Source organism: Heterodontus francisci, chromosome 26, assembly GCF_036365525.1.
Source record: "Heterodontus francisci isolate sHetFra1 chromosome 26, sHetFra1.hap1, whole genome shotgun sequence".
NCBI lineage: Eukaryota > Metazoa > Chordata > Chondrichthyes > Heterodontiformes > Heterodontidae > Heterodontus > Heterodontus francisci.
Genome location: NC_090396.1, coordinates 50,647,518 through 50,671,983, shown reverse-complemented (window position 1 = coordinate 50,671,983; position 24,466 = coordinate 50,647,518). Strand labels below are relative to the sequence as shown.

At 43.5% G+C, this 24,466-nt stretch overlaps 1 protein-coding gene across 3 annotated transcripts in view; it reads left to right on the top strand.

Moving 5' to 3' along the window:
* The window catches only part of slc38a10 (solute carrier family 38 member 10), a 131,830-nt gene that overhangs the window by 58,790 nt on the left and 48,574 nt on the right, over positions 1 to 24,466 (top strand). For all 3 annotated transcript variants that reach the window (XM_068058201.1, XM_068058202.1, XM_068058200.1), the window contains exon 11: positions 2,992 to 3,145. In XM_068058201.1, coding sequence (XP_067914302.1) covers positions 2,992 to 3,145 — 154 coding nt within the window. The remainder of the gene's footprint in view (positions 1 to 2,991; positions 3,146 to 24,466) is intronic.

The window sequence follows — 24,466 nt, the reverse complement described above, 5'->3', positions numbered from 1 at the left end:
GAAATTCTCTCCTTTCCCCCCCCACTCTCTCTCTCCTTTCCCCCCCCACTCTCTCTCTCCTTTCCCCCCCCACTCTCTCTCTCCTTTCCCCCCCCACTCTCTCTCTCCTTTCCCCCCCCACTCTCTCTCTCCTTTCCCCCCCCACTCTCTCTCTCCTTTCCCCCCCCACTCTCTCTCTCCTTTCCCCCCCCACTCTCTCTCTCCTTTCCCCCCCCACTCTCTCTCTCCTTTCCCCCCCCACTCTCTCTCTCCTTTCCCCCCCCACTCTCTCTCTCCTTTCCCCCCCCACTCTCTCTCTCCTTTCCCCCCCCACTCTCTCTCTCCTTTCCCCCCCCACTCTCTCTCTCCTTTCCCCCCCCACTCTCTCTCTCCTTTCCCCCCCCACTCTCTCTCTCCTTTCCCCCCCCACTCTCTCTATCCTTTCCCCCCCCATTCTCTCTCTCCTTTCCCCCCCCACTCTCTCTCTCCTTTCCCCCCCCATTCTCTCTCTCCTTTCCCCCCCACTCTCTCTCTCTCCTTTCCCCCCCCACTCTCTCTCTCTCCTTTCCCCCCCCACTCTCTCTCTCTCCTTTTCCCCCCCACTCTCTCTCTCTCCTTTCCCCCCCCCACTCTCTCTCTCTCCTTTCCCCCCCCCACTCTCTCTCTCTCCTTTTCCCCCCCCCCACTCCCTTTCTCCTCTTTTCCTCACTCCTATTCCCGCCCGCTCCCTGAGCAGCATGATTGCATTGTAGTCAGTACCATTCGTAACTCTTCAGATACTGAAGCAGCCCTTGTCTGCATGCAACAAGACCTGGACGACATTCGGGCCCGGCTGATGAGTGCCAAGCAATGACCGTCTCCAACAAGGGAGATTCTAACCACCTTCCCCTGAGAATCAATGATATTATCATTACTGATTTCTCCCACCATCAACATCCTGGGGGTTACCATTGACCAGAAACTTAACTGGACTTTCCATATAAATGCTGTGGCTACAAGAGCCAGTCAGATGCTGGGACTTCTGTAGCGAGTAACTCGCCTCCTGACTCCCCAAAGCCTGTCCACCATCGCCAAGGCACAATTGAGGAGTGTGACGGAATACTCTCCGCTTGGCTGGATGAGTGCAGCTTCAACAATACTCAAGAAGCTTGACACCATCCAGGACAAAGCAGCCCGCTTGATCGGCACCCCATCCACCACCTTAAACATTCAATCCCTCCCACCAGTGCATAGTGGCAGTAGTGTGCATCATTTACAAGATGCACTGCAGCAACTCACCACACCTCCTTCGACAGAACCTTCCAAACCCGTGACCTCTACCACCTTAAAGGACAAGGGCAGCAGATGCATAGGAACACCACCAGCTGCAAGTTCCCATCCAAGTCACTCTGTATCGTGACTTGGAACTATATCACCGATTCTTCACTGTTACAAGGTCAAAAACCTAGAACTCCCTTTCTAGGAGCATTTTGGGTGTATCTACACACATGGACTGCAGCGGTTCAAGAAGGCAGCTCACCACCACTTTCTCAAGGGTAATGAGGGATGGGCAACAAATGCTGGCCTTGCCAGCAAAGCTTGTATCCCACGAACAAATAAAAAATTTCTGTTTATCTGGGTTGGTAGTGCACTCATTTCAAACATAATAGTGGCAAATACCATCATTTGTTTTATGAAATAAATAAAACTCTGAATACTCTGCTGATTGCTGTCTGCTAGCTCCAAGAGTTTGCTTCAGAGCCAGGTCAGATTGGTGTTGCATTACAAACACAACCTTAGGTTAAAAAAAATTATGAAGCGCCTCTCACTTCATATAAAAAAAAATACTGTTTAACAAGCTGACTGCATATTGAACAAAATATATTTCTGTGCCTGCTGCCTTATATTTAGCAAGCACAGAATGTAATCTTGAAAGGCTTTTTCAGGCTTTTATTTATGATAGTAACAAAAATTCAATGAGTGTAAGCTATTCAATGAGGGCGGCGCAGTGGTTAGCACTGCAGCCTCACAGCTCCAGCGACCCGGGTTCAATTCTGGGTACTGCCTGTGTGGAGTTTGCAAGTTCTCCCTGTGTCTGCGTGGGTTTCCTCCGGGTGCTCCGGTTTCCTCCCACATGCCAAAGACTTGCAGGTTGATAGGTAAATTGGCCATTTGAAATTGCCCCTCGGAGAGGTAGGTGGTAGGGAAAATTATAGGGACAGGTGGGGATGTGGTAGGAATATGGGATTAGTGTAGGATTAGTATAAATGGGTGGTTGATGGTCGGCACAGACTCGGTGGGCCGAAGGGCCTGTTTCAGTGCTGTATCTCTAAACTAATCGTGCTCCTCATTTTCACATCAGCATCTAATAATTCTTAAAACTAAAATGGCCAAAATCTTGGATGTGTTAATAGCAGATTGGTATAGAGTCAAGTCTGCTTTTGGCAAATGGGTACACGTAGCATTATTCCTGCTAGAGGCAGGAAAACAAAAGTTTTTAGCCACAGCTCCAGCAAAACCCCTGCTTCGGATGGTAGTACAAACGCTGAAAGGTGCCACAAAAAACTGGCTATTTCAGAAAGTGATTCTCCAATATAAGTGCAGCTCCAAAAACCACTGCAATTACCCTATCTGTTATGTTGATTCTTTTGATTCTTATTTTAAGTTTGTTGTAATAAGCCAGTTATATTTTCAGCAAAGGACAACATTGTTTGAAAAGTCTTTTCTTGCATGGGAAATGGAAATGAATTTGGACTATCCCCTGTGGAAAATAAAAGGTGGTTTTGATCAAATGAGGATGATGTATTTTGATACTTTTGCCATTAACAGTCGCTAAGGTGTGTGTTCTGCCATTTAAATGAGAAATATCTATATGACTGAAAATGTCTGCCATTACGTAGTTAAACAATGATCATTGGTTATTGGATTTAACTATTAACCAATACCCATTTTATATAAAACAAAGTGTGTGTCTTTCAAATGCTTATGGAAGTTGGTGAATGCTACATATTTGATATATTTGAATTTCTTCAGATTATTCTCTGGGTTGGTCTCATTATTCTGGTGATCAGCACATTTACTACTCTGACTGCAACAAGTGACCAACCAGTGACACCCGAAAAGCCACCAGAGGATATTAACCATGAGAAACTACAGAATGAAATGGACCCGCAACAGAAAATCTCAGGTAAGTGTGTGAGTGGAGAAGAGGAGACTTCAGTGGTTTTCAAGTGCTAACTCGCTAGTTATATCTTAGCATTGAGAAGAGTGAATCAGTTTTATGGATGAGTGCTGGAGCTTGCGAGATACAGTCTTGTCTAAATGGAACATAAGTTATTTGGGTAAGAAATTAAAGTCATAAACACTGCATAATACTAAGAAGATATAAAGGAAAATTAGTGGCATTGTAACTCTCTGATTATTTATTATTGCAGAACTAATTTATACTCATCAATTACAGAGATGAGAGCGAAGTGCAACATTAATGGTGCATGTGTGTACTTTGGTCCTAAATGAAAGATTTTCGAACAACTTATGGTCATTCTTCAAACTCGTCCTTCATTCTCCCCCCCCCACCACACACACACACACACACCACTCACCTCACACCCCCGCCCCTTCATAATAGCATAAAATCATATGCATTAATGGTTCTAAAAACACATCTGATTGATATGCTGATCTTTAGGGGGGGGGGTGGGAGGGGAGATAAGAAAGCCACCAAATACGGGAAAGGGTGGGGGGAGGGGGGTGCGCAGTGGTGGTGGTTTCATATGTTCACGATATTGCACCAAAATGATAGATGCAAGGAACTCTTAAAATATTGAATATGTATTTTATTTTCCAGTAATTGCAGATAAAACACACTCCATTGAACTTGCAGAAATTAGTATGGGAGGAATTTCTGTCCTTTTCTCTTCCAGAATTAGTGATATATTTCCATTATTTTTAAATGGCATGCACTGAACAGTATTAGCCTAATTTAGAAAAAAAAAGTAAGCTAAAATTTCAGATATTTTGCAGAACCATTCTCTCCCTAAACTATTCATTCTCAATTCCTTGTCCACTACCACCTGGGATCTGTACCTTTTCTAGTAACTGCTCTTTACAACCTTGTCACCTGACGATACCTTGCTTACAGTTTGTTTACAGGATTAAACATAATCTCACGGTATGTTGTAACAATCACTGTGGATTGGTGAATATTAAACAGGCACAGTATTTTTTTTAGATTTATTCAGTTAATTCAGATGGAGCAAAAAGACAAGGATATAAACATAAATACAAGAAAAATCCATCATGGCTCAGTTACTATTCGAAAGAATGCTTTTGGATATAAAAGAAAATCTGATGCTTGCAAGATTGGCATATATAGTTTGCTTTGAATCATAAAGGAATGTATTTAATGTAACCCACACATACAGTGTAGTGGAATACTTTGACTTGCTAGCAGACTTTGGAAGATATTCTGCTTTGGAGACCTGCTTTTTGAAGTCACATTTCCAGACCATCTTAATATATTAAATATAATTGACAAATGCTATATTTATGAATATACAACTACATACGTAAACAAAAAGTAAACAATGTAAGCATCAATACCCTTCACTCAGCAACATCAATTTTTGTCTGCCTATTTTTGCTAGATTCCAAAGTTTCAGATAAACTGGTCTATTGGCCAAAGTGTAACCAAACTTCGTAAACAAAAAGTAAACAATGTAAGCATCAATACCCTTCACTCAGCAACATCAATTTTTGTCTGCCTATTTTTGCTAGATTCCAAAGTTTCAGATAAACTGGTCTATTGGCCAAAGTGTAACCAAACTTCCCTGATAGTCACATACAATATTCCCTCTAACATTTGTTCGCTATGTATAGCCTGCTTGTTGCATTGCCCTGTCCCTTTAAGATTGACACATATGCGTGCATCTTAAAGGTAACGTTGCTTATGCATGGCTTGTTTGTTCCCTACGCTGCACATTCCCGATTGCTACGTAGCCACACACCTGTGCAGCTTCAAGGAAATATTGGTTACACAATTAGTCCACGTTAGTGCAGTGGTTTAAGAATTTAAATCAGTGAACTACTCTGATCTAGAATCCAAAAGCAATGCCTATTTCTTTAAAAGTGAAACCAAAGAAAGTTTCTTGACAAGGCCATAGACCATATTTTTCTGCTGAGTATTTTGGCATAGATCACTTGTTATAAGATTCGCTAGATTTGTTTTAGTAATATTATTGTAGTCCTGTGAATGCAAGACTGCACAATGTTCAGGACATGTAGAGTATATTGACATAGAACAAAATACTGCAGATGCTGGAAGTCTGAAATAAACAGCATAAGCATACTGTTATAAGCATATTGACATTTATCATAAATTTTAATGTGTATGAAACAAGATAATTCTACAAGTGCTAGTAATTGTTGGTAATTGCCCATAGCTTATTCTTATAATATGTCATGGCATAAAAATCTGTGACGAATCGAGACTTTTATATTATTCTGTCACCAGTGTGATTTAGCCTGTAATTGTCATACATTCTTATAAATGTCACAATTCTACATTATTTCATTGTAAATTCTTGTTTCTGATGTATTCAGATGGCAAAATACAATCTGAAGGACCCTGCTGTGATCTATATTAATTGTCATTAATATGTAAACATGTCTCGATGGCAGTGTACTGTCAGACTAGTCAATAAACAATTAGTGTGCCAGCTTTAAAAATGTTCCCGCAGTTTTAACAGAAGTATTTATAGATTAATAGATACTCAAGGAATGGTTCAAAGATAGCAATGTCAATGATTAGAACACAACAAGAGTGCCTTGGATCTCATTTTCATTCTTCTGGAGATTAAGACCGAGGTGGGAGGAGTGCACTGTTTATTCTAGTCCCACTACTCCACGGGTCACAACATATATTTTAAATGTTCCCATGTACTGATACGATCAATCATATACTCTATTTTTCCCAGAATAAAACACACCAACCAGGTTTCTTTAATGAACAACAAAATTATCAGTTTATTATAAAACAAGTCTTAACTAGTAATGAAGTAAAGCATAAACACAGATTGAAATTTTTAAAGTTCCCTTTTTACCTTAGCCCATCACATGTATTCTCTCTCACAAACACACAAACATACACACACATATATACACCGGTTAACCAGAAAAATAAAAGGGATTTTGGTTCACAGGTCTGTCACAAACAAAAAATCACTTGCGCTGAATACTTGCTCAGTTTTGAAGAAAACAGCAGATGAGATATGCTGTTCCATACTGGCTTACAGTCTAACTTCCGAGTACACGTAGACAGGTCACTGAGATCTTTTAGAACAGTTATTTTCAGGCGGCGTTGAGAATTAATTTAGCAGGCTTTTCTTCAAAGACAGGCGACGAGATGAATTGAGTAGTGGACTTCTCATGGTCTTTTAGAGAGTCGCTGGAAAGCGAGCTGGGTTGTGGTCTTCTCTCCTTCCTTGACACTTCTTCAGCAGTAGGCTAACTTTATCTCATTACAGAAGGTAAAAACACACTGACACTACAACTAAAAGCTTGTGAGTTTGCTGCCATCTCAGGTGCACTCTGCTGCTCCTGGGTTTGTCCTCTCACGGGGTGCCTGTCACTTCTCTGCTTACATCTTCCCCTGTTAGCAGGATTTCTGTTCTATTTTTAACTTGTCATGTGACAACCAGTAAACATTGCAAACTATTTCTTTCGTGCCCTCTTAAAACACTGGTCCAACATTAATTTGAATGAATTCCTCAAAAAATGTTTTTAACAGAAAACAGAATCACTTCCATAACCAGATTATTACCTCGTAATCGTTCCCATGTTTTTGTTAATGGGGTATGTGTTTGTGTGATACGTCATTGGTCCAATTTTGTTAAGATAACAAGCTGTTATATTTCTTTTTGGCAGAATCAGGTGAGATCAATGGTATGGAAGTTCTGTGTACTTGATACACTGAGCTTCTAGTGAAAGGGTCAATGATACTGACATTACAGGTTTAGTGAGGGATAAAACAGTTTATCTATTTATATCTAATTATATATCTTTAAAGGAAAAAGATGGGTTTTCAGGGCTCTGTAAACAAGTACTTTAACAAGTGGAATTCGCTACCACAGAAAGCAGTTGAGGCCAAAACATTGTATGTTTTCAAGAAGGAGTTAGATATAGCTCTTTGGTCTAAAGGGATCAAAGGGTATGGGGCAAAAGCGGGAACAGGTTACTGAGTTGGATGATCAGCCATGATCATAATGAATGCGGAGCAGGCTCAAGGGGCCGAATGGCCTACTCCTGCTCCTATTTTCTATGTTTCTATGTAACGACACTTTTTATTTTTTTTAGCTTCCCAAACTAAAGGACAACATTTCCCATCTTCACCCATCAGAAATATGAAACCAAATGCACTCGAGTACCCATCATGAAGTTTAGGATGTGCAGCATTGCTAAAAATGACTAGCTTCATGTTCTTTGGGTCCCTAAGGGTGGGAACTTAATTACAGATTTTTAAAAAATGTTTTATTTGCCCTTAAAGCATTCTCAACTTTCGGGTTTGGGTTTTTCATCATAATACTTAATTCCAGCACATCAAAACTAGCATCATGTCTAGTCTGAATGCACAGTCAAGCTTCGCAATTGCTCTGTCTCCTCTTTAGCTATATCATCATCTTTATGTGATGACCTAGCACAATTAACCAGGATGGGTGTAACACTCTCCAAATAGGATCGTTGATTTCAAGTTATTCCAGATTTACTCTTAAAAAGGCGACCAATATATTTAAAGGCCCCACAAGCATGACTCCCAATCTTAAATTCTGCCCTAGCCTTAGTAAAGCATTTTCAATTTCCGCAGTACCACCCCATAAGAAATCAACAACATGCATCATGATGATGCCTGCAAATTTCCCTTAACGATACCAATGAAACGTTGCAGGATCTGCTTTTAATTGAACACAAACATTTTTCAGCAAAGCAGATCTCACCGAGAAATACCACACCCTGAAAGCATCATTAAGGCCATAGACGCATTTTAGTTTCCCTAGTTTTCCTTCTCCATCTTTCGGCAGTTTCAGAAACACTTCTCTCTGGAAAGTATCACTCTGCAGAAATGTAGCTTTTATGTCAATGGATCTACACTCCCACAGATATATGACCAAGAGCTAAAGAGATTTTCAGCATTCCTTTTCCAGCTGTATGGGAGTCCACTCTAACATCTGTATCACCGAGTCGCTTGAAAAACCCCTAGCAACTAGCCTCGCTTTAGGCATACAAGTCCCATCGGGAAGGACTTTTTCAGTACAAATCCATCTATGTGACCAGGCTGGCTGTCCTCTATCTGGTACTTCAGAATAAGGACCAAACTCTCTGCAACTCTCTAATTCCTTTTGTTTTGCCTCTCTTAGTTTGTCAAATTGATTGGCAGCCGCTAACGGTCATGAGGACTTCTGCTTCTAGTTCTGTTGCGAGATTGTTCCTTCACCTTTGTTTCATTGTGTAATCTGTTCAAACTACAGCCTCTACAGGCACTCTTTCGGGACTACTGCTGTAAGATCTCCCTCTCATACTATCGGAGGCTTTTTCTCCAGTACGTGATTATTTTCTGATGCGAGAGTCACTTCCAGACCCACTATCAGAACTTGCACTGTGCTTTCTTACTAGCCATTCTTTCATTCCATTCTGCCAGTCCATGGACCTTGCTTCTTGGCCATCATCCTGAACATTCAACCAATATTTAAACTTGCCAGTAGATTTTCCTGCATGTCCCACAATTGTTGCATCCCTCCATTCATTAGACCCCTCTGGACTATACATCACTCAAGTACCTACTCGGAGCAATTTTCCTTTGGATGCGATAGCTCTTTCCTGTGCATCATGATTGCCCACATTGCTATCCAACCCTTAATCTACTGTATTCTGTTCCTCAGGACCTTTATCACAAAACACATGAGTATTTGAGGTGCAAGGTGCCTAGTTTCCCTCTATCAGTTGCTCAGATTTTGAGATTTTGTAATCAATCCAGATTAATCGTGAGGAATGAACCTTAACAGTTTGATTTCCCTAACCACTGTCTTACCATTGTAACCTATTACCTTACCAGGGCCTTTCCATTCCCAATGACCCTCTCTTTTATAATACACCAAATCTCCTGAATTAAATTCTGTCTCAGATGGCCTTGTACGGCGACTGAGGTCTTCGAATTTTCACTGAGATCTCATCCTTGATGAAAGCCCGTCTCCCTGCATGTAAAGCATTCAAATGTGCAGAAAAAAATGAAACTAGTTGTAGTACCTTCTAGAGCAGGACTGCCACACAGCACAGAAGGCAATTTGGGATTTTGCCTGTAGACCAATTGATTGGGACTATACCCCATACCCCACCCCCCAACTATCTGAAGCAAATTCTTTGCATGAACTGCCCATGCCAGGGTGGTTGTCAACTTGCAGTTTGGTTGGTCAACTATGGTTTTATGCAGAAGTTCATCGATCACTCCGTGATTGCTTGCACAGAACCCATTGCTGAAAGGACTTTCAGCTGCGGTATTCATGACCATTATGCTGATGAGTCTGAACTCATCGTTGGCGAATTCTCCTCCATTATCAGTCAGAAACTTAACTGCCCAAGTCAGGTCCCTATCCATTTCTCCATGATATGGAGTCATAGAGAGATACAGCACTGAAACAGGCCCTTCGGCACACTGAGTCTTTGCCGACCATCAACCACCCATTTATACTAATCCTACATTAATCCCATATTTCCTACCACATCCCCACCTTCCCTCAGTTCTCCTACCACCTACCTACACTAGGGGCAATTTACAATCGCCAGTTTACCTATCAACCTGCAAGTCTTTGGCTCTGGGAGGAAACCGAAGCACCTGGCGGAAACCCACGCAGTCACAGGGAGAGCTTGCAAACTCCGCACAGGCAGTACCCAGAAGCGAACCCGGGTCACTTGAGCTGTGAGGCTGCGGTGCTAACCACTGTGCTACCCATATATTATCTATAATCACCTTTTTGTCCTTGCTATGTATTACTGTAGAAATACTAAATCTGGTTGCCAAGTCTAAACCATGTAGAATGCAAAATTCCTGTCTTTGTCCCTTGTCTTTAAATCCATGGCAACTACCTCATTAGTCACATGCCAAATGGAAGGCTTGCAATCAGATATGGCAGTGTCCTCTGATACTTTACAGATTTCACACCTTTCACTTCTTCTTTGGCCTCCTTGTCTCAAGAGACAATGGGTAAGCGCCTGGAGGTGGTCAGTGGTTTGTGAAGCAGCGCCTGGAGTGGCTATAAAGGCAAATTCTAGAGTGACAGGCTCTTCCACAGGTGCTGCAAATAAAATTGGTTGTCGGGGCTGTTACACAGTTGGGCCTCCCCTTGTGCTTCTGTCTTTTTTCCTGCCAACTGCTACGTCTCTTCGACTCGCCGCACTTTAGCCCCGTCTTTATGGCTGCCCACCAGCTCTGGCGAACGCTGGCAACTGACTCCCACGACTTGTGATCAATGTCACAGGATTTCATGTTGCGTTTGCAGACGCCTTAAAGCGGAGACATGGATGGCCGGTGGGTCTGATACCAGTGACGAGCTCATTGTACAATGTGTCCTTGGGGATCCTGCCATCTTTCATGCGGCTCACATGGCCAACCCATATATAGGTGAACTCTTGAACCACTTAGAGTGTGGTTGCTGATTTTAATGGATGGAGCATTTCTCACGTCCTGTCCCATGATGTTCGTTTTCTTGAGGCTGATGGTTAGGCCAAATTCGTTGCAGGTAGCCGCAATCCTGTCGATGAGTCTCTGCAGGCACACTCCAGTGTGAGATGTTAATGCAGCATCATCAGTAAAGAGGAGTTCCCTGAAGAGGACTTTCCATACTTTGGTCTTCGCTCTTAGGCAAGGTTGAACAACCTGCCATCTTATCTTGTGTGGAGGAAAATTCCTTCATCTGAAGACTTGAACGCATGTGAGAGCAGCAGGGAGAAGAAGATCCCAAACAGTGTAGGTGTGAAAAAACAGCCCTGTTTCACGCCACTCAGGATAGGAAAGGGGTCTGATGTGGCGCCGCTATGCTGCTTTCTGCCTTTCATATTATCATGGAATGAGGTGATGATGCTCAGTAGCTTTGGTGGACATCCGATCTTTTCTAGTAGTCTGAAGAGACCACGTCTGCTGACTCGGTCAAAGGCTTTGGTGAGATCAATGAAAGCAACGTAGAGGGGCATTTGTTCGCGGCATTTCTCCTGGCAAAGGGAGAACAGCATGTCAATGGTGGATCTCTCTGCTCTAAAGCCACACTGTGCCTCAGGGTAGACACGCTCAGCCTGCTTCGGGAGCCTGTTTAAAGCGACTTGAGCGAAGACTTTCCCCACTATGCTGAGCAGGGAGATTCCACGGTAGTTGTTGCAGTCACCGCGGTCACCCTTGTTCTTATAGAGGGTGATGATATTGGCATCGCACATGTCCTGTGGCACTGCTCCCTCATCCCAGCACAGGAATAGCAGTTCGTAGAGTGCTGTAAGTATAGCAGGCTTGGTACTCTTGATTATTTCCGGGGTAATGCCGTCCTTCCCAGGGGCTTTTCCACTGGCGAGAGAATCAATGGCATCACTGAGTTCCAATTTTGTTGGCTGTGCGTCCAGCTCATCCATGACTGGCTGAGACTGGGCTGCATTGAGGGCGGTCTCAGTGACAGCATTTTCCCTGGAGTACAGTTCTGGTAGTGCTCCATTTGCTTGCTTTGGTCAGTGATTGTGTCCCCTGATTTAGATTTGAGGGGGACGATCTTCTTGATGGTTGGCCCAAAAGCTCTCTTAATGCCATCGTACATTCTTCTGATGTTTCCGGTGTCGGAGGCCAGCTGAATATGACTGCATAGGTGTTGCCAGTAGTCATTTACGCAGCGCCTGGCTGTTCTTTGTGCAGCGCTTCTGGCTGCTTTAAGTGCTACGGATGTTAACTTGCTGGGGGCTTTCTTGTAGTTCAACAGTGCAATGCGCTTTGCAGCTATGACAGGTTCCAGCTCTTCAAAGTGAGATTGAAACCAGTCTGCATTCTGCTTCACACGTTTGCCATAGGTGGTCATAGCTGAGTCATAGATGGCGTCTCTGATGTGGGCCCAATTGGTCTCTGCATCCCCTGTAGGAGTGTTTTGAAGGGCTTTTCCAAGTGAATTTAGAAATTTATGTAACCGCTGTGGATACGGAATTCTGCTAGTGTTGATGCGCGGGCGGCCCTTCTGCTTGGAGTGATGCTGCTTCTTTGGTTTGAGTCTAACCTTGCTGCACACCAGGGAGTGGTCGGTGTCGCAGTCCGCACTGTGGAAGCTGCGTGTGATTTGAACGCTGTTTAAAGAGGCTCTCCTTGTGACGGTGAGGTCCAGCTGGTGCCAACGACGTGATCTTGGGTGCCTCCAGGAAACTTGGTGACAGGGTTTAGTATGAAAGAACGAGTCAGTGATGCGGAGGTTATGATAAGTATACAACTTGAGCAGTCTCTGTCCATTCTCATTCATCCTTCCAATGCCATCGCGCCCAAGGCAGGAGGGCCATGAGTCATGGTCGGCCCCAACCCTGGCATGAAAGTCCCCCAGCAGGAACAGATGTTCGGTATTGGGGATGCTACTAATGATATTATGGAGTTCCTCGTAGAACTGGTCTTTAGCTTTAGGTGGGGAGCAGAGTGTTGGAGCACAGACGCTGAGTCGGTGTACTGGACCAGAGGCGATGAGCAGTCGGATGGACAGTATGCATTCCGAGCCATTTGAAGGTGGGTCTATCATGCTGAGCAAAGAGTTTCTGATGGCGAAGCCCACTTCGTGCTGTCTTGGTTCTTCAGGATCCCTACCCCGCCAGAAGAAGATGTAGTCTTGCTCTCTTAGAGATCTGCTCGCAGGGAGGCGTGTCTCCTCAAATGCTGTAATGTTCACGTTGAGTCTGCTGAGCTCGTTGATGATGGCGGTCTTCTGAGAATCGTTGATTTGTGTAAGGTCTTCCAACAGGCCAGGACGTATAGTTCTGACGTTCCAGCTTGCAAAACGAAGGGCTGATATCTTTCCTTTTTTTGTCGTGCTGTTTGGTGCGGTGTTGCAGTCCACTTTTCGGGCAATAACCCTGAGCTCCAAGCACCCATTGAAGCAGGTGGACTGTGGTGGGACAGAACCTGACTGACCGGGGGCTGCCCGGTTTGAGGCGGGCAGTAGCTGTCCAGTGAGATGTGATGACCTCTCTCACCGACAAAGGCAACCCATGGCGCCCAATCTCTACGCCAATTGAGCTGGACTTATAACCCGTAACTGCTGCCTTCCGTTTTGCTTTGGTCGCTGTGAGGCGACTATGGAGTGACCTCTCCATGGCGCATGCCTGGGCGGATGTATGGAGGTTGTGAGTTGCCCAAGCGTCAAAACCCCCCTCTCGGCCTTCCTGGTGGGGTCCAAAGGAGTGCAGAGCACGACGAGTCAGTTACTAGGGGACATAGGTTTAAGGTGCGAGGCACAAAGTTTAGAGGGGATGTGCGAGGCAAGTTTTTTTACACAGGGTGGTGAGTGCCTGGAACTTGCTGCCAGGGAAGGTGGTGGAAGCAGATATGATAGCGACATTTGAGACATCTTGACAAATACATGAATAGGAAGGGAATAGAGGGAAATGGGCCCCGGAAGTGCCGAAGGTTTTAGTTTAGGCAGGCATCAAGATCGGCGCAGGTTTGGAGGGCCGATTGGCCTGTTCCTGTGCTGTACTGTTCTTTGTTCTGTTCTTTTTTTGGCACTGGTATGGCTGCAGGAATTGCCGGAAACGTGCCAAAGGTGACGCATGACCGCCTTCAGGGTTCCGCTCCGGATTTTCTGTTGGGGTTTACTCCCTTAGCCTTGGTCCTAATCTCACTAATTTCACTAATCTCTTCTATTATCACATACTCTTTAATCACGCCTGCATCCTTTAGCAGGGTTTTTAATCTTTGAGAAGAAGGATTAGCAAATCGTCTGTGTAGCTTTAAGACAACTTGCTTTTTTTCCAGTCTGATTCTTATCACCTGATGCCATTAATACTTCTCTAATACTCTGACTAGAAACATCAGGTTTTGTTAAGGGGATACAAAAATGCCCTGACCAGGTAAGCTGCAAATCCACTGACTTTCCAAAAACAATTGCCTTATCATGCTCCATATCAAATTTCATTTGTACCTTTTTCATAGAAGGTTTACTCAACAGTAAAGGTATCTCACGAGAGACTACATCAGTACTGATAAAGTGGATTCCTCCAACTATTGTAGATGGAATTATAACTCTACAGTGACTTCAATGTGTTGTCATCACCAAACCTAAAGCAGGTAGTACTCCTTAACCTTGCGTCGATCCTCCCTACTGAGTGAATCCAGATAATATTGTAATCAATCTGTTCTACATACTGTGGATGTGCAAGCACTATCTAACACAGCATAGTTGAATGAATCCGCAAGTAACACGTTCATCACAAGACTTGAACTCCTTATGACCAGTACAGTTCTTTCAGATTCATCATTATCTTCCTTTTCTGTCTCAGAATTCTGTCATGTCATTTCAAGGACCCTGGCTCTCCGCTTTGGGCAGTTCATTGCATAATGATACTTCGAGTTGCACCTGTAGCATCTATTTACTGTTCCTTGGGCATTCCTGGGATTCATTTGCCTATTATTGCTGTTCCAATTCTGTCTTCTGCTAAAATAGTCAGACCTGCTAACGGTGCTTTCGTCCCCATTCCTCCTGTCTTTAACTCTTCCATTGTACTTATGCCTGTGTCCAGTTTTTGGGCCATTTCAAAATCCGGTAATTATTGAGTCCCCCATTCTTTGTGTCACCACAGAATGCCATGTTTGTTCTTCTAGGGCTACGGGAAATGACGCCTGTTTGTTTCCCCAGGAATCTTTTAAGACGTCTGATGAAACTGAGTCTTTTTCTGAGAACCGAACCAGTTAGAATCAGGAGCCTCTCCGTATGCGAGATCCTAGCTCAAAATAGCAATTTAAATGCTAGCACTGAACCAAGGATTTCCAAATTGAATTTATGTATGAAATTTTCCAAAACCAGTTGAACATATACAAGTGATGAAAATTAAAATGTCTAGCAGTCCTGTTGAAGTTCCAAAAATCGTTCAGTCAGAGGTGTTGGAATTTTCCAAGCTTGCTGGGGATCTTTTTTATTCTAAATTTTTTTGAAAGGATAACGAGCTACAAGTTAGACTTATGACTTGGGTACCCCCTTCAGTGCAAGCCTGTCAGCAAGGTCTTTTTAAGCAGGTGCTATGTGACCCTGCTTTGACCTTCACCATCTGTGTCCTGTTTTTCCTGATGCAAAAATACTCCAATTCTGCATTCAAAAGGAGCAAGCATAAAACACGCATCCTGGGGATTATCCTAACATTGGGGCTGTCACAATAATTTATTACCAAATTAACCAGCCCTGATGAAACAAAATATTGATTATTTTTAGCATAATGATGGTAATGTTTAATGTGATAATTGTATGAGCTGTGGCAGTAATTGTCACCATGTTAATTGTGCCTAAATCCTTTCGCGTGACATATCCTGACTTTCTCGGAGGGAATCTCATTATGTTTTCTTGTGGAAGAACAGAAGAGAATGTAGTTTAAGTTGAGACTCATTTCAAAACTGGAAATCTGCAATGTTTTCTTATATTTAATAGCTTGTATGCATTTTTCCCTTCATAAAGTGCTGATGGGCAAGCATGATATTTCCAAAAGAAGTGCTTTGGAACTTTATACTTAACTAAAAATTGTAACAAGAATCAATCTGGTTTACATACAAGACTTGCATCACTTCTGAAGTATAACATTTATCTGCTCTTGAGCGCTGCTAACTGATCTTCTCTCATCTGTAATAGCTCTTTTGCTATCAGAAATGGGCATTTTTCATTGCATAAATCCAGAGCTTTTTTGGAGTGGCAGACAGTCATTAGCCTCAGTGGAATGCACATATGAATCCAATGACCATTTTCTTGTGAATGCTTAATATTGCCCTATATGCTCTAGCTAGTTTTTGGAGCCAAAAGAGAAAAGAACTACACATACCAGTTTTTGAAGCATGTCAAGCAGTGAATAATTAAGCTTTAAGCTGTTGCAAAAGAATGAATTTGGTATAACTTTTGAAGAGCTGTGTTCTATCATTTTGAGTCAGAACTATTTTTAACCTGGCCAGTATTGCTCAATTCATGAGAATAGTCATCAAAATTTGGAATAAATTTAATTTATATTTAGGGTATAGCAGAATGTGCCCTCTGAACTATTAACGGCTGTTAACTTCTTTCACCTGTGACTTAAACAAGTATTCCCTCAACTACCCCGCTGCCACCAATGATGAGATACCTAAACAAAAATGATTTTTGTAATGGCAACGCAAGAGAATGTGATTTTTATTCATTGTTCTGAGAAGATAGCCTGACACCAATGTAAGCTGTGTCACCTTAATCCATAATTTGCATCTCACATTTATATGTATGCTCTGACCTTTGTGTTTAAAAATGTAATTATTACTATATACACATGCCATATAAAGAAAATTGGCCGGGAGCTATTTGATACAATTTATTGAACAAGCCCAACATCTTTAAATTTTGTCAGATCCACCATTATTGATCTGTATACTGCATACCATAATATTATGTATGACCAATGCGCTCAATTTATAAGTATTGTACAGAATTTGAATGCTTGTTTGCATCAGCAATAAACCTTGAATATGAATGACTCACTGAGAAGCTGTCATGTGAGGAAGTAATGCTCGATATGCAAAGGATAGAAAAAAGCTTTCTCATTTTTTGAAAGGGATGGAGTCCAAAAATGTATTGGAACAAAATTTTTTTTTGGCTTCAAGATAAACTGTTGCTCCTTCATTTACATAGGTGCGAATTTTGCTCAGTAGCACTCTTTTGGGTCATAAAATTATGGATTCAAACTACACATGAATGCATAATCCAGATTGAGTGTAGCATTGATGGTGGTACTGTCCTTCAAATGAAACATTAAACTGAAGCTGTGTCTGTTTGTTCTCCTGGATCAAGTGGAGCATAAAAATACACAGTACTATTCCAAGCAGTGTGCAATCCTGGTGTTCTCAAACAATTCCATCAAAAACAGATTAACCAATGCTTCATCTTACAGCTGTTTGTTGAATTTCAAATGGTTTATTTACCTGTATAAAACACTGCATTTCAATGTAATTTATTGTACGTGAAACGTTGATAGATATTTCTGAGAAGTGTGATATAATTACATTGATGCATATTGCAATCTGCTCAATGGCCTTGTTTACCACAGTGCAGTTGTCACGTTTTGGGATGTTTGATCTTTTTATTTCCTTTCAGAGAGGATTTAGGACTGAGTTTATGCTTAAGGGTTGTGCTTTAAAATAGATACCATGAAACCTATAAAATCTGGCTGACTGCCCAAGTATCCTTATTCTTGTATGCTCTGAGAATGGGACCTCTGGCTCCTTCTCAGGCCTTTCAACTAAACCAGCGACTTCTCCTAAGAGCATTTACACAGCAGATAACTTCTGCTGGGCTCACATGAACAGAATTGTCCCCACCATAATAAGTATGGTTGTTCTGTTAGGCCGTTCGAACATAAGAAATAGGAGCAGGAGTAGGCCATGTGGCCTTTCGAGCTTGCTCGCCATTTAATAAGATAATGGCTGAATCTCAACCTCAACTCCACACTACATTCTGATCACCATATCCCTTGATTCCCTTAGAGTCCAAAAATTTGTTGATCTCAACCTTGCATATATGCAGTGACTGAGCAGCCACAGTTGAGAGCATCTACAACAGAGATGTTTGATAACACTGACTGTTGTAGATAATAGTAAGCAGAGTTTGTTCAGACCTGTGGTGTGTTTTTAAACCTGTGCAAATTCAGTATATTTTAAAACAAAACTCAATCTGAAATTCTCTGATGAAAACATTTGATCAAAAATCCCAAAACATTACTAATATGTTTCTGCTCTGAATAGGACATGTGCTCACCAACTTCTCCAATCAATAGTTTGTCCTTTTAGCTGTGTGCCGTACCTTTTTATAATGTTCTAAATAATTGTAGTATGTTGCTCCATTTCTCTCCCCTTCCTGTATCTTCCATCTCTGAACAAATAAGGTCTTGCATGTGTTTGATTAAATGGGCACTTGAGAAGCCTTTCTGTCGAATACCCAACTAACTATTCTACATGGATAATCCAGACTTTGGCTGGAATTTTACGCCCCCCTGTAGGGGTGGGGTCGGGCGTAAAATTTAGTGGGAGGCAGGGGGTACCATTCCCATTTCCATCCTGCAATTTTATGAGTGCTGGGGTAGCTAACAAATGGCCCACCCGCCCTCAACCAATTAAGGCCCTTAAGTGGCCAATATCAGCGGCAGGCAGGCGGGCAGCTCAGCAAATTAGGAGGCCGCCTAGTCAAACCTGACAGCCTCCTTGCGGGCTGGTAGCAGGGGGTGCCCTCCTGATCGAGCACCTTGTGCCCCATGGAGGGTCCCCCCATGGCACAAGCTGCACCCACTGAAGCACCTCCCCCTGCACCCCTTCCAGCTGACACCCAACCATCTTCAGCTACTTCAACCTTCGCTCCATCATAAGGTCAGAAGTGGGGAGGTTCGCTGATATTTGCACAATGTTCACCATTTGCAGCTCCTCAGATACTGAAACACCCCACTTCCAGATGCAGCAAGACCTGGACAATATCCAGGCTTCGGCTGATAAATGGCAAGTAACATTCATGCCACATGAGTGCCAGGCAATGATCATCTCAAACAAAAGAGAATCTAACCATGTTCCCTTGATGTTCAATGGTATTACTATCGCTGACTCCTCTGTTATCAACATCCTGGGGGTTGCCATTGACCAGAAACTGAACTGGACCAGCCACATAAATAAATGCTGTGGCTACAAGAGCAGGTCAGAGGCTGGAAATTCTGCGGCAAGTAACTCACTTCCTGTCACCCCAATGCCTGTCCACCATCTACAAGGCACAAGTCAAGTGTGTGATGGAATACTCTCCGCTTGCCTGGATGGGTGCAGCTCCAACAACACTCAAGAAGCTTGACACCATGCAGGACAAAGCAGCCCACTTGATTGGCACCCCATCCACCACCCTCAACATTCACTCCCTGCACCACCGACGCACAGTGGCAGCAGTGTGTACCAGATACAAGATGCACTGCAGCAATTCACTGAGGCTCCTTCAACAGCACCTTCTAAACTCTCAACTTCTACCACCTAGAAGGACAAGGGCAGCAGATGCATAGGAACACCACCACCTGCATGTTCCTCTCAAGCCACACAACATCCAGACTAGGAGCTATATCGCGTGCCTTGACTGTCGCTGGGTCAAAATCCTGGATCTCCCTTCCTAACAGCACAGTTAGTGTACCTACACCCATAGGACTGCAGCAGTTCAAGAAGACAGCTCACCACCTTTTCAAGGACAATTAGGGATCGCAATAAATGCCAGTGTAGTCAGCAACGCCCACATCCCATGAACGAATAGAAACCTCACCCCCCACCGCCTGTCTCACTGGGGCCCAGTCGATTGTCTCCAGCGAGGCCTCACACACTTAGCTTAATTTTGGGGCCTATTCCATGCTGGCTACTGTCATTCGGTACATTCCCAGCAGTGACCACAACTCCTGGTGACACTGCTGAGACTGAAAGCTTCCAGTTCACTGGCCGGCAGCACTTGGAGGTGGGACTTCCTGCCTCGGGGTGGAATTCCTGCCTGAGGCCAGTTAATGGCCTGGGCCACGTAAAATCACTGTGTGGCTGCCAAGCCCAGCAGCGGTGGGATCACCATTGACTTTTTGGCTGGTGGGCGGGGCCTCTGCCCCAATGTAAATTCTGGCCATTGTTTTTCAGCTGGCTATTTAATTGTAGAGGTCATCCTAGCCAAGCTCAAACCTGTTCTCATTCTATTGAGCATAATTGTCAAAATCCTAAATGTAGATTGGATGATGTATGCGGAACCCAAAGGGGGAAGGAAGAGAAGATACTTCGGAAGGGAGCAAGTCACCTTCCCTAATCTTGGGGGCGGAGGGGGTGGGAGGAGAGGTCAACGAATAACAATCATCCTTTCTCTAGGTAAGGAACGCTGAAGCTAATTGTATCCTAGCTGAAATCAGCTAATTCAGCATTGGTTGAACCTCAAACCTGAAACCTTCTGGTCCCTGTGTCTTGGAGTTATACTGAGCTGTGTCTTTAATCAGTGTTACAACCAGCTGAGAAAGAGGTCAAGGGTTCCCTTTAAGCCTTTACCTGGTCTTACTGTAACAGGGTTTAATTTTAAACACACCGTGTTTTTAGTTCCCCCTTGGTGAATCCTTGTTCACCGCTTTCCAATTATAAGACAAAGAAATCAGCACAAACAGGCTTGCTTGGGTTTAAAGAAAAAAAGTTGAAATTTCTTAAACTTAAACTCTAATTTTGTTAACGCCTACAGATACACGCTGCGCCCCACGCTAGCATGCATACGCGATATATACATGCAAATAGCGACAGAAAAGAGCAGAAGAAAAGTAAAGTGGAAAGGTTTGAGGCAATATCTGAAGAGTTGTTAAGGTTCTTCAAGCTCACTATAGAGTCCTTGATTGTCGGTAGACCTTGCTTTTTGTTGGTGCCCAGTATTATTCTTAAAGCTTGTTCACTGTGGGAGGCTTTTCTCTCTTGGGGTTCATGTGTCTTGAGTGGATTCAGAGGCTTGTGAGAAAGAGATGGGAGCAGCCAGGAGAGATCTTCAGTCCAGGAGCAAACAGCTTTCTGCCCAAACTGTTTGTACAAATTCAAAAAACTCAGGTTGCCCAGCAGGTTAGTCATGTGACTAGCTGGTTTGACTATGTCTGTTTGTGTATTCGGCCATCTTAGCAGTCAACCTGGAATGCGAGCTCCCCCACCTTCAACGTCTGGTGATCAAACGTCCATTGTAGGTTGAATGTCAGGGAATGGCTGCTTTGTCCTTCCAAACATCGTCTGCCAATATGCAGATGTCCCTTCCAGCACGGCCGATCTGTTCAGCAAGTCCTCCTCTCGCTCCAGTAACAGTTTGTGACAAAATTAATGTGCCTCATTCTTGGCAGGTGGGGGCCTAGCCTGACATCAGCGTTAGAAGGGATACCTTAAAATGTAGCAAGTTATCTGCTGTCCTTTTTCTTTGGGCTTGCACCATCTCAGCCCAAAGGATTTGTTTTAGGTTTCTCCCAATTCTATTCAAAGCTTCTTTGGCCTCCTTATCTCGAGAGACAATGGGTAAGCGCCTGGAGGTGGTCAGTGGTGTGTGGAGCAGCGCCTGGAATGGCTATAAAGGCCAATTCTAGAGGCTCTTCCACAGGTGCTGCAGAAAAATTTGTTTGTCGGGGCTGTTACACAGTTGGCTCTCCCCTTGCGCATCTGTCTTTTTTCCTGCCAACTGCTAAGTCTCTTCGACTCGCCACACTTTAGCCCCGCCTTTATGGCTGCCCGCCATATTCAAAGCAGGCTACTGGTAAGTACATAACCATGTTCCTGTATAATTTGCCTTTATTACCTATGGAAAGTGTGTACCTTTTTAATTCAATAATTTTACACAGTGCAGTAGATGAAAATGCTAATTATGCAGGTTGCTGGGCGGTGGGATCTTGTATATTGGCATTGTCTGCTTTGTGAGCACACTTGAGTCATCTCATTTATTTCACTGCTTTTACATCCAACAGATCATACTCTGGGATGCTTTCATAACAAAGACCTTTTACTTACATGGACAGATCAGTAGCCTGACCTGCAACTTCCTAGCTGGAGAATTGACTAGATGCGTTGGTTGGCATTCCTCCCATTGAATGCATGTTTCCTGCTGGATGTCAACCCAGTATTAAGAGACTGGAACTCTTGTTTTTACATTCCACAGCTTACTGCAGTGTAGCTCAAACTCATAGAATTCCAGCTTAGGCAGGGATGCTTCCACTGTGCCATGGCTCACCCTAACTGGCAACACTACCATAAAAACGCTGAACTATATTTAAAGTAATTGTAAGAATGCTGCCAGAATAGAGTTTTTAAACTGTTATTTGATTAGAAGGCAGAATATCTTTCATGTGTCTTAATGCACAGGAATGCTTTTTATTTTCCAAACCCACTCCATGGTCATCTAATAGTAAATAATGCATAAATAGGATAAACCTATTGTACTTTTGATGTATGAAAAGCTGGGAGTAATTATCCAACACCATGGAAACACTTAGTTCAAATTCTTGTGAACACTCAATGTTGTACAATTAGTAGACAGACACGTGGCTGTATGATATCATAGCTATTACAGAAACATGGCTTGAGGGACAGGAATGGCAGCTCAATGTTCCTGGTTACGGGTTTTCAGACATGATGGGGGGGGGGGGGGGGGATAAGAAAGGAGGGAGAGTGGCAATTTTGGTCAAGGAAACTATTACAGCTGTGAGGAGGGATAATATGTTGGAAGGTTCATCAAATGAGGCCATATGGATTGAGCTAAGGAACAAAAAAGGGGCAATCACACTGCTGGGAGTGTAATATAGACCCCCAAACGGTCAGAGTGAGATATGTAGGCAAATCTCTGAAGTGCAAGAGCAATAGGGCAGTAATAGGGGATTTTAATTACCCCAATATTAACTGGGATAGTTGTTCTTTGGCCTCCTTGTCTCAAGAGACAATGGGTAAGCGCCTAGAGGTGGTCAGTAGTTTGTGGAGCAGCACCTGGTGTGGCTATAAAGGCCAATTCTAGAGCAACAGACTCTTCCACAGGCACTGCAGATAAAATTGGTTGTCGGGGCTGTTACACAGTTGGCTCCCTCCTTTCACTTCTGTGTTTTTTCCTGTCATCTGCTAAGTCTCTTCGACTCGCCACTCTTTAGCCCCGCCTTTATGGCTGTCCACCAGCTCTGGCGATCACTGGCAACTGACTTCCACTACTTGTGGTCAGTGTCACAGGACTTCATGTCACGTTTGCAGACATCTTTAAAGCGGAGACATGGACGGCCGGTGGGTCTGGTACCAGTGACGAGCTTGCTGTACAATGTGTCCTTGGGGATCCTGCCATCTTCCATGCGGCTCACATGGCCAAGCCATCTCAGGCACCTCTGGCTTAGTAGGGTGTCTATGCTGGGGATGTTGGCTGCCTCGAGGACATCTGCATTGGAGATATGGTCCTGTCACCTGATGCCAAGGATCCTCCGGAGGCAGTGAAGATGGAATGAATTGAGACGTCGCGCTTGGCTGACATACGGTGTCCAGGTCTTGCTTCCGTAGAGCAAGGTACAGAGGACACAGGCTTGAAACACTCTGACTTTTGTGTTCCGTGTCAGTGTGCCATTTTCCCACACCCTCTTGGCCAGTCTGGACATAGCAGCGGACGCCTTTCCCGTGCGCTTGTTGATTTTCTGCATCGAGAGGCAGGTTACTAGTGATAGTTGAGCCTAGGTAGGTGAACTCTTGAACCACTTCCAGAGCGTGGTTGCTGATATTGATGGATGGAGCATTTCTCATGTCCTGTCCCATGATGTTCGTTTTCTTGAGGCTGGGATAGTTGTAGTGTGAAAGGAATTGAGGGAGTAGAGTTCTTGAGGTGCATTCAGGAGAACTTTTTTGCCCAGTATATAGCAAGTCCAACAAAAGAGGGTGCAGTTTTGGACTTGGTTTTAGGAAATGAAGATGGGCAGGTGGAAGGAGTGGCAGTGGGAGAGCATTTTGGTGGTAGTGATCATAATTCAGTCAGTTTTAACGTAATTATGGAAAAGGGCAGAGATAGGACAGGAGCTAGAGTTCTCAATTGGGGCAAGGCCAATTTTACTAAACTGAGGAGTGATTTAGTGAAAGTGGACTGGAAACAGCTACTTGATGGTAAATCAGTGTCAGAACAGTGGGAGGCATTCAAAGGGGAGATTCAAGGGGTCCAGGGTAAACATGTTCCCACAAAGAAAAAGGGTGAGGCAGCCAAATCTAGAGCCCTATGGAGGGCAAGATGAGGCAGAAAAGGAAAGCTTATGTCTGACACTGAGAACTCAATACTACAGAAAGCCGAGAGGAATATAGAAAGTGGAGGGGTGAAATCAAAAAGGAAATTAGGAAAGCAAAGAGAGGGTATGAAAGAATATTGGCAAACAAAATGATGGTGAACCCAAAGATGTTTTATCAATACATTAAGAGTAAGAGGATAACTAAGGAGAGAGTAGAGCCCATAAAAGACTGAAAGGGTAATCTATGTGTAGGAGCGAAAGATATTGTTATGGTTCTTAATGAATACTTTTCATCTGTCTTCACAAAAGAGGGGGAACGATGCAGATATTGTAGTTAAGGAGGAAGTATTGGATGTGATAAACGTAGAGAGAGAGGAAGTATTAATGGGATTAGCATCCTTGAAAGTTGATAAATCTCCAGGGCCAGATGAAATATATCCTAGGCTATTAAAAGAAGCAAGAGAGGAAATAGCAGAGGGTCTGACCATCATTTTTCAGTCCTCAC